At 36.8% G+C, this 10,939-nt stretch overlaps 1 protein-coding gene across 1 annotated transcript in view; it reads left to right on the top strand.

The window, feature by feature from the left end:
* GNAT3 (G protein subunit alpha transducin 3) overlaps positions 1-6,342 on the top strand; it is an 85,331-nt gene extending 78,989 nt beyond the window's left edge. The window contains exons 6-8 of the mRNA XM_017880440.1: positions 1,937-2,066; positions 2,259-2,412; positions 5,691-6,342. Of these exons, the coding sequence (XP_017735929.1) occupies positions 1,937-2,066; positions 2,259-2,412; positions 5,691-5,881 (475 nt within the window). The 3' untranslated portion in view covers positions 5,882-6,342. The remainder of the gene's footprint in view (positions 1-1,936; positions 2,067-2,258; positions 2,413-5,690) is intronic.
* The last annotated feature ends 4,597 nt before the right edge of the window (positions 6,343-10,939 follow it).

Raw genomic sequence — 10,939 nt, 5'->3', positions numbered from 1 at the left:
GCTCCTCCCCCAGCCTCGCTGCTGCCTTGCGGATAGATCGCGGCAGACTGCTGTGTTAGCAGTGAGGGAGGCTCCGTGGGCGTGGGACCCTCCTGGCCAGGTGTGGGATATATTCTCCTGGTGTGCCTGTCTGCTTAAAGCGCAGTATTGGGGTGGGAGTTACCCGATTTTCCAGGTGTTGTGTGTCTCAGTTCCCCTGGCTAGGAAAACGGATTCCCTTCCCCCTTGCACTTCCAGGTGAGGCGATGCCTCGCCCTGCTTCAGCTCTTGCTGGTCAGGCTGCAGCAGCTGACCAGCACCGATTGTCCGACACTCCCTAGTGAGATGACCCCAGTACCTCAGTTGAAAATGCAGATATCACCGGTCTTCTGTGTCACTCGCGCTGGGAGTTGGAGACTGGAGCTGTTCCTATTCGGCCATCTTGCTCCAGATATCCTATATGGATATCTGAAGTCTATTTTGAAACATACACACCAATCACTATTACCACCACCACCAGTTTAAAAGCTTAAGGCTGAATCCTTGGTGCCTGGCATATAATAAGTGCTTAGTAATTATTTGTTGAATAAACGATGAATAAGTGGATAAATGGATAATTATTAGACCATATAGCTCGGTGTTTTTACCTTATTCTTTATGTTCCCAAAACTATAAATAACTTGCTTACCCCAAGCATGCTATGTTCTCTCATGCCTTGGTAACTTATACATATTTATAAAAAACATGTGTAAGTTATCAAGGCATGAGAGAACATAGCATGTTTGCTGTGTTTCCTGCCTGTCTATTCAGTTAACATGGAATCTATTCATTTATTTAGCAAATATTTTTTGCGTGTCTATTATGTGTTGGGCATGGTGCCAGGAACTAGGAATACAGCAGTTACTAATACAGATAATGTTCCTGACCTCATGAGGCTGTTATTCTACTATGGAGATGATAGATATTGATGATTACCACAAAGGAAAGAAAGTGATGCTATAGAAGGTAAATGGAGGATTGAGAGAGGTGCAATTTACATGGACGCTCCAGGAGGCTTCTTTGTGGAGGAGATATTGATGCTAAGACTTCATAGTTGAGAAAAAAAAGCAGGTATGGAAGGAAGAAAGAAATCTTTGTCACAGGAAAAGGAAAGAGACTGTGTGCGAAAGCCCTGAGGCAGCAAACATTAAACAGTTCCTTTGATATAAACCTAACTTTTTGCTGCCTAGCTCCTAGTTTCTAAAATTGAGTCCTCTGTCCACAATGATCTCTCACCAAAATACACAAGTAGAGGAAGGGTTGAGTTTTCAAACACCTTCTCTAAGAGTCACGATCCCTCAGGCTAACTTAAGTCTTCCTATATGCTCACATTTTACCTTGTACATTAGAATATTTTTACATAATATTATAGTAACTTTTTTTTCTCTACAAGACAGAACATTCTTTGAAGATATAGACCATATCTTTTCATCTTTGTGCTAGCAGACCTAGCACAGTGTCTAGTACATAGAATGCAAAGAATAGTTGTCTGAGTAAACAAATGAATATAGAAAGATGTAAGAAAATAGGCAAGAATCATAGCATCAGAACTACAGTAACTTCCAATCTTCTTGCAGTTTCTTTTCATTCAAGAGAACATGTCTAAACTTTGATCAAAATCTTCTATGGCTAATGAATGTTTTACTAAAACTCGAAACTCTTTTAAATTTCCCAGTTTCTCAAAGTCAGTGTGTAAATCATTTTACTCTAGTTTGCACGGAGACATTTTTAAAAACTGTTTTTTCTCTGTGGTCCTTGAGCAGCCATTTGACCAAATACATTTTATTTTATAATCAATAAAAGTCAAAGGAATACCTTTTGAATATATGGGATCACCCATTTATACCTCTAAATAACCTCAATGCACATTTTGGAGGATATTTGTAAGATTTATTATTCATTTGATGTTTTCTTAAAGGATGTTTGATGTAGGTGGACAGAGATCTGAGAGAAAGAAGTGGATTCACTGCTTTGAAGGAGTTACATGCATTATATTTTGTGCTGCACTTAGTGCCTATGACATGGTCCTCGTGGAAGATGAAGAAGTGGTAAGTCTAAAAGAAAAACAACAAAGCCAGGGTTAAAAGTAATCTTTGTGCTTTTCAGTAGTACTACCACGTTGCCCAACTCCTGAAGGTTTGCCAAAGATTTATGTTAGTTCTAGATCCTTGTTCACGATGCGCAACATTCACATTTTGCAAATAATAATCCTACCCATTCTCATTTCTGATACCTAACAGAATAGAATGCATGAAAGTCTTCACCTGTTCAACAGTATCTGTAATCACAAGTATTTTTCAACAACCTCCATTGTCCTGTTCCTCAACAAAAAAGATATCTTTCAAGAAAAGGTAACCAAGGTGCATCTTAGTATCTGCTTTCCAGAATATACCGGTAAGATTCTTTTCTTTTAGTTTCATAGTAATACATTTTTGTATAAACGTATATTTCCTATCTGGATCTTGGCATTTAATACTTATGAGGATGAAGCTTATGATCATTTTTGAGTCATCTTTATGATCCAAATTAGGGGAAAAAAAAAACTTACAATAAAGAAGAACCCTCTCTACATTGTCTACATTAAAGCAAAACCCTCATAAAATAAACTGGAAGGGGTTAGATGGACCAGGGTTGCTACTCTATAGAATTTATCAAATGACATTGGAACCTGAATTGTCTTCAAAATTATAACAGGAATGCAAATCTTATTCCAAACTGACATTTTTGATGTACTTCCTACTGAAACCTTGTAATGCTATAGTAAATCTCAGAGGCCCTTCAATATCTGAGTTGTTTCTAGAGATATAGCATGAATGAATTTGAGAATGAATAATGACATCTTCATTTTTTTTCTGGTTTTCTTGGATCCTGGAATTTTAGTGCTAATCCTGTTAGTCAGAGATTGTAAATGTGAAATCCCACAGAACGGCTGTTTCTCCTTCAGAAAGAGTTTTTTTCTTTTTTTGTAAATAGTTGGATGTTCCATTGGTAATAAAATTACATTTTAAAAATTTATTTTTTTGAGATGGAGTCTCGCTCTGTCGCTTAGGCTGTAGCCTTTGTCTCCTGGGTTCAAATGATTCTCCTGCTTCAGCCTCCCGAGTAGCTGGGACCACTGGTGCATGCCACCACGCCCAGTTAATTTTCGTATTTTCAGTAGTGATGGGGTTTCACCATGTTTGCCAAGGCTGGTCTCGAACTCTTGACCTCAAGTGATCTGTCCACCTTGGCCTACCAAAGTGCTGGGATTACAGGTGTGAGCCATTGCACCTAGCCATTTTTATGATTTAAACAAAATACAAATCCAGTTTTACCACTTAGGTATGTAAGGCTGCCCAGATGTTACTAGGAGCATGGCATTCTGTCAAAACAAATACTTATATTGGTCAATCTACAATTAGGGCTTATATCTTTTTTCTATAATTATAAATATTTATAATATACATTTATCATGTGATTAAATATACTTTTCATATTACAAATAATATTCAAATACATTGAATATTACTAATTAAATATAAACTCATAAAGCTTTTATATTATATAATATAATAGGACTTATTTCTTAGAGCAGTTTCTAGTTTATAGAGAAATGAAATGTTTCAACAGAAAGTATGAAGAGTTCCCACATACTTTCTTTTTCATTCCCTCCTACAGTTTCTCTATTTAGAGAACTGCTTTGGTGTGGTACTATTTGTTAAAATTGATGAATTATATTGATGAATTGGTATTAACACATTTTACATTATCAACTAAAGTGCACTTTTTTTTTTTTTTTCTTGAGACAAGAGTCTTACTCTGTCGCCCAGGTTGGAGTACAGTGGCGCGATCTCAGCTCCCTGCTACATCTGCCTCCTGGGCTCAAGCTATTCTTCTGCCTCAGCCTCCCAACTAGCTGAGACTACAGGCACCCACCATCAGGCTGGCTAATTTTTGTATTTTTAGTAGAGACGGGATTTCACCATGTTGACCAGGCTGGTTTTGAACTCCTGACCTCAGATGATCCACTCACCCTCCCAAAGTGTTAGGATTACAGGCGTGAGCCACCGTGCCCGACCAAGTCCATCATTTAATTAGGGTTCACTCTTTTTGTCACACAGTTCTATGTGTTTTGCCAAATGCAGGTCATGTATCCAACATTACAGTATTATACAGAACAGCTTCACTGCCTTAAAAATTCCCTGTGTTCCCTCATTCATGCCTCCTCCCTCCTCACACTCCTGGCAATCACTGATCTTTTTATTGTTTCTATCCTTTTGCCTTTTCCAGAATGTAATATAACTGGAATCATATAACATGTAGCATTTTCTTACTGTCTTTTTTCACTTAGAAATATGCATTTAAGTTTCCTCCATATCTTTTTATGGATTGATAGCTAATTTTTTTATTTCTAAATTAATATTCTGTTCCTTAAATGAACCACAGTTTATCCTTTCAGCTACAGAAGGACATCTTGGTTCCTCCCAATTTTTGGCAATTATGGAAAAAGATGCTATAAACATCCATGTGCAGGCTTCTGTGTAGACATAAGTTTCTAGGTAAATGCCTAAAAGTGTGATTGCTGGATTGCATGGTAAGACTATGTTTAGCATTGTAAGAAACTGCCAAATTGCCTTTCAAAGTGACTGCACTATTTTGCATTTCCACAAGCAATTAACTCCTATAACTCCATGCACTTACCAGCATTTGGTATTGCCAGTGTTTTGGATTTTAGCCATGTTATACGGCTTTAACGTTTGTCCCTCATGGAATTTTGCTTCTAGTTACAATAAAGTAGGAAACAAAGCCTTATTTCTTCAGAAAGTTTTTATGCTACTGCTCTATCCTGTGTCAAGTCCCCATGAAGCACATTCTGTTATAAAGCCCATCAACAGGTCATTTTTAGTTGTCCTGTATTTTTTAGCCTACTTGTTTTATGTCTGCCTTTTCTCAACTGATTCATTGTACATCCTGCTATTGGACTAAAGTTTCTCAAGCAGAGCCTTCATCGTACTACTGCTATATAACACATCAGTCAAGAGTACCTCTCTATAGCCTTTTATATCTCATCCTAACTCCTGTTTTGTTAGTAACATAGTCTATAATGTAGCCCATAACATCTATTCTACTTGATTTCCTACAATTCCTCTACAAAAATCTTTCATTTCTATCAAAGTAGATTATTCAAAGCTCAATCTGTTTCCTGACCCTACCCTCAAGTCTAGCGGTACAATTCTCACTTTCACTTTTTTGCTTGCACTTACTTTTCTCTTCTCTGTTGTAGGTACCTCTCAAAGTCCAGCTCAAATACCATCTCCTTCTGTACCCTACTCATCTACCTTTTCCATTCGTTTTCTCTTTTAGTGTGTATAAAAACACCCACACCCACACCCACAAACACACACACAGTATTTGATGTATATGTAAGTTTGTATCACTCACTTTGTTTTAGAAATATTTTGGGATTTCTTCTGTATTGTGAGCTTTTTGGATGCAAAGTTTACTTTTAGCCACCGGGAGCTCCCAATGGGGTGAGCGTGGTTCCCAGCACCCTGATAATTGAACCTTGCCTTTATGATTTTGCAATACTTAGTATATCAAAGTAAAATCCTAAAACTTACTGATATTATTTATAGTCTATTCTTTGTAACATACGATTAATCGTTACCTCTTTAAATATTTTGTTTAACAAGGGCCAAATACATTTGAAGATGCAGGAAACTACATCAAGAACCAGTTCCTAGACCTGAATTTAAAAAAAGAAGATAAGGAAATTTATTCCCACATGACCTGTGCTACTGATACCCAAAATGTCAAGTTTGTGTTTGATGCAGTTACAGATATAATAATCAAAGAGAATCTAAAAGACTGTGGGCTTTTCTAATCAACCATTTTCTCTTCCACTCTTGCTCATGTATCCTTTTCAAAATATAAAAGAAAAGGTGCTGTGTGATGTGTTTAGTTTGAATAGACATTAACTTATTTAGACATATAACTAGCATTGTAAAGCAAAGTTTTCCCACAAAAAGGTTTATGTATTATCATCTGTATCTGGATAAGTTTAAATTTCTTTGGAACATGGGGAATGGGAGGGCCTTCGATGTCCTTATGTCTAAAAACTGATATATTTTGGTAACTGTAAGAGTACATATCAATGACACTGAATTTTCTTGGAAATAAACTTCTACATGTGGACTATTTTTACTCATAGAATAATGAAGAAATATGCAATAATATTATTTCCATTGGCCAGATTTTGAGAGGCATTCATTTTTGTTGATAATGTAACCATGCCAGTACTGTAGAGACTTTTTTATTTTTAAGATACAGGGTCTCCTTGTGTTGCCCAGATTGGAGTACAGTGCCACAATCATAGCTCACTATGGCTTCTAACTCCTCGGCTCAAGTGATCCTCTCACCACAACCTCCTGAGTAACTAGATCTACAGGTGCATGCCACCATGCCCAGCTAAGTTTTTGTTTTTTTGTGAGTTTTTTTTTTTGTAGTAACAGTGTCTCACTATGTTGCCCAGCCTGGCTTGAACTCCTGGCCTCAGGTGATCCTCTCTTCTTGGCCTCCCAAAGCCCTGGAATTACAGGCTTGAGCCATGGCTCTTGGCCTGGAAAGACTATTGTAAAAGGGCATGAGACATTTATTAGTCAATTACCCTCTGTTAGGCAGCTGCAAGTGAAATGTTCTGTATACACTTTTTTGTTAATAGGAAATTACATTTGCAAAATAAATATATTCAATTTTATCTCCTACATTAGTTTCTTTAAAAAAAAATCATTAATGCTGAATTTACTCTTAGAGTTGAAAATTTCAATAATTTGTGTTTTTTGCACTAGCCTGGTTGAATAGAGGGGGAAGTGTATGGTCAAATACACAATGTGAGGCTTTATAAGTGAATAACAGTTTTTAATGGAACACCAATTCCCCACATTTTATTCCAGATTGGCATGGAACATTATTACAACTGATGACCACATGGGCTTTGGGATGATAACTCTGGACTTCAAGAGAGAAAAATAATTTAATGTTTTAGCACTCGTATGTTTTGTGTTTTGTGAATAAGAAGTGGGAAGGAAGAACAAGCAGATTTTTAGAAGATAAATGTTGAGCTCCTCCACTGGTACTGTATGGTCCATTCTAACTATCATATTTTATCCTAATGGTCAAAGTCTACTTTTTAAAAAACCAAGTTGGTGCTTTAGAAAGTAAATCATATTATTTATGAAGATTACAGGTGATTTTTTTTCTTTTTATAAATTGTCTACCATTTGCAAAACATTCTTTGTTTTTTCGTTTGTTTGTTTGTTTTGTTTTGTTTGTTTGTTTGTTTTTTTGAGACAGGTTCTCACTTTCTCTCTCAGACTGGAGAGCAGTGGCCCAATCTCAGCTCACTGAAACGTCTGCCTCCCAGGCTCAAAGGATTCTCTCACCTCAGCCTCCTGAGTAGCTGGGATTATAGGTATATGCCACTACTGCCTGGCTAGTTTTTGTATTTTTAGTAGAGACAAGGTTTCACTATGTTGGTTAGGCTGGTCTCAAACTCCTAACCTCAAATGATGCACCCACCTCGGCCTTCCAAAGTGCTGGGATTACAGGCTTGAGCCACTGTTCCTGGCCCTGCAAAACATACTTTTAAAACATGTCTTGGCCAGGTGCGGTGGCTAACGTCTGTAATCCCAGCACTTTGGGAGGCCAAGGCTGGTGGATCACGAGGTCAAGAGATCAAGATCATCCTGGCCAATATGGCGAAACTCTGTCTCTACTAAAAATACAAAAATTAGCTGGGTGTGGTGGTGTGCACCTGTAGTCCCAGCTACTCGGGAGGCTGATATAGGAGAATTACTTGAACTCTGGAGGCGGAGGTTGCGGTGAACTGAAATCACGCCACTGCACTCCAGCATGGGCAACAGAGTGAGACTCCATCTCAAAAAAAAAAAAAAAAAAAGTATGTCTCACTATCATTTATCCTTCTATACTTCTGGAAAATAATATATAGTCAGAATATTAGGTCAGCTTATTAGATTTATAATGACTCTTTAAAAATATTTAATTAAATTCTTATAAGCTAGGTGAGTTACAGGGAATATAAGTTAAACAATTTGCCAATCTGTGGTTTAGGTGGATTTAGATAATTCTGTCTCTCAGTGTTGCTACTTCATTTTTCTATGACATGTTTTCCTTCTAAACACATAAAGATAATCATAACTCATTGAATAATCTTCACTAAAGTGCCTGTGGCTTTTTTCCCCAAAAACACAAAGCAATTATCAACAAATACAGTCAAATTTTTAAAATTATATTAAAAAATTAATTTGAAATTCCAAGATATCAAGCACACATGAAAAAAAGCATGAGCAATCATTTAGTTCAGGCATTCCATAAAGTTTTCTAGCTGAGAATCACCATCTGTATGACAACCATCCAACAGTTTGTTGGAGACGTTCAATACTATGAGATTTTAAATAAATATTACTATATTTGATTCATTGCTTTGTCTTTCCTCCCTTCCCACTCTACTTCAACCTGTTCTCTTCCGTAAGTGTGAAGAGACTCTTCCATGAAGGAAAATATATCATTTGAAATATTACTGACTTAAGTTTAGGATTCACTTTTTAGACAATGTAGGTGGAAAGGGTGGGGTCAGAAATGGTTCAATTTGCCTTTCAAAAGTACATAACTCTTGACCTCGTGATCTGTCCACCTCAGCCTCCCAAAGTGCTGGGATTACAGGTGTGAACCACCACATATCTACTAAAAATACAAAAATTAGCTGGGTGTGGTGGTGCATGCCCATAGTCCCAGCTGCTTGGGAGGCTGAGGCAGGAGAATCACTTGAACCCGGAAGGTGGAGCTTGCAGTGAGCAGAGATTATGCAACTGCACTCCCTCCAGCCTGGCGACAAAGCGAGACTCCTTCTCAAACAAACAAAGTACATAACTCATTTTGCCCTGTGCACAAAGTGACAGGCATAAATATTTATTTCTAAAATATTGTTCCCTGAGAACACTAAACAGTATGTTAAATGACCAAAATGAAAATGGAACTTATCTTGACTTATTATTTTTAAAAAGAAAACTGTTAAATTCCTCCCAATATTATGATTTAACTTAAAGAAGTTGTCTTCATCATTGCAAATATTGCCATGCTAAACAATGAATTCTAATTAAGAAAAGAAAATTTTTAGTAAAGAAAAAACTTAAATAGATGTCTGTATTAATTCTTTAATGATTGCAACCTTTAAAATTTAATTATTTCAGTTTTCACTTTCAAAAGTTTAATATAAAAAGTTAGAATAGAAACACAGCATTTGGGGCTAGTTTCTAAATATAACAAAATAAAATAAGGACAAGTTTGCTTCTACCCTGAAGAAACGCCCACTGAGAACAGTGATGTTGGTTAAAAGGCAAACATGCATTTCAAGCTGAAGCTCAGGCTTCTGTCTGCGCAGTCAGTGCACTTGCTTTTTGTGGTTGCCGCTCAGTCACATGCTCAAACAAACAAACAAAATGAATGCCACTCAAACTCGCTCAAACATGATTATAATGCCAACACACTGCACTACCTCAGAAACAAGATGTGGGCTTGTATACAATGGGGTCATTACCAACCAACCCTCACAGTGATTTTCCAGAAGCATCAACTGGCCAATAGGTTAGGCTTTGCATCCTGGACTAGTGACTAAAGAGTTAAATAAAGATTTACTTTTGTGTCAAAATATGGAAGTGGCTGGGAGTGGTGGCTCACGCGTGCAATCCCAGTACTTTGGGGGGCTGAGGTGGTCAGATAACCTGAGATCAGGAGTTCCAGACCAGCCTGGCCAATACGGCAAAACACCGTCTCTACTAAAAATACAAAAACATTAGTCGGTCATGGTGACGCACATCTGTAATTCCAGCTACTTAGGAGGCTGAGGCAGGAAAATCGCTTGAACCCTGGGGGTGGAGGTTGCGGTAAGTCAAGATTGCGCCACTGCACTCAAGCCTGGGTGAACGAGTGAGACTCTGTCTCAAAAAAAAAAAAAAAAAAAAAAAAATATATATATATATATACACACACACACACACACATACACACACATATACACACACACATGTTATGGAAGTAATCAACTCCACAAAGATACTGTACAGAAAAGGGGTTTCAAATTCTGTGGAATCGCCGACATTGATTATGAATATCCAATATCCTGTTGGTTAAAAAAATTATGAACAAATATACTCTTAATAATAGACTTAATAATAGTCTTATTAAAATATCACATAAATGGGCAAACTATTTTCTCAGGCCATAGGCCTGTCCTAATACAAATTTCCTACTGGATATATCATCCTATTTAATTACAAAATGTATTTTTAAACACTTGCAGAGAATGACTTAGGCTTGACTTAACCAAATACTTTAGACATGAAGAAAAATACATCTTTTGTGTTGATTTATGTGTCTTTACTATGTTATACACTTCAGAATTAGAAGTAGACACATTGGTTAAAATGTATGACTACTAAAAATAGTATGTTTGTAAGAATTATGGAAGAAACTGAGAATCCTCTATCTTAGAAAAAGAGAAACAACTCTCTGCTTGGGATGGAGTCAATATTAACAAGATAATATTAATATAACCCATTGAAGCCCCCTTTCCATTAATGCCTTTCTGACGTTCTTACAAACCAATCTATAACCACATGGGGGCACACTTACATCACAGGTTTGTCCCTCCAACTATTAAAAACAATACATCTAGATGACCAATAACTTTAGTGAAACAATTAATAAAATCCTGTTAAGAATCATAGTATATTTTTTGCCTTTAATTCAGTAGTATATGATAACATTTTGAAAACATAATATGTAACATTTTAGTCAAGTTTATGATTAACGAAGCTACTGAAGCTGCTCCGAATCTGTCGAGTGTTATACAGATATAGAGTTC

This window comes from Rhinopithecus bieti, unplaced genomic scaffold (assembly GCF_001698545.2).
Source record: "Rhinopithecus bieti isolate Rb0 unplaced genomic scaffold, ASM169854v2 scaffold_11291, whole genome shotgun sequence".
NCBI classification, from domain to species: Eukaryota; Metazoa; Chordata; class Mammalia; order Primates; family Cercopithecidae; genus Rhinopithecus; species Rhinopithecus bieti.
The sequence above is the reverse complement of the archived record's forward strand: the minus strand, read 5'-3'. Positions and strand labels throughout refer to the sequence as shown.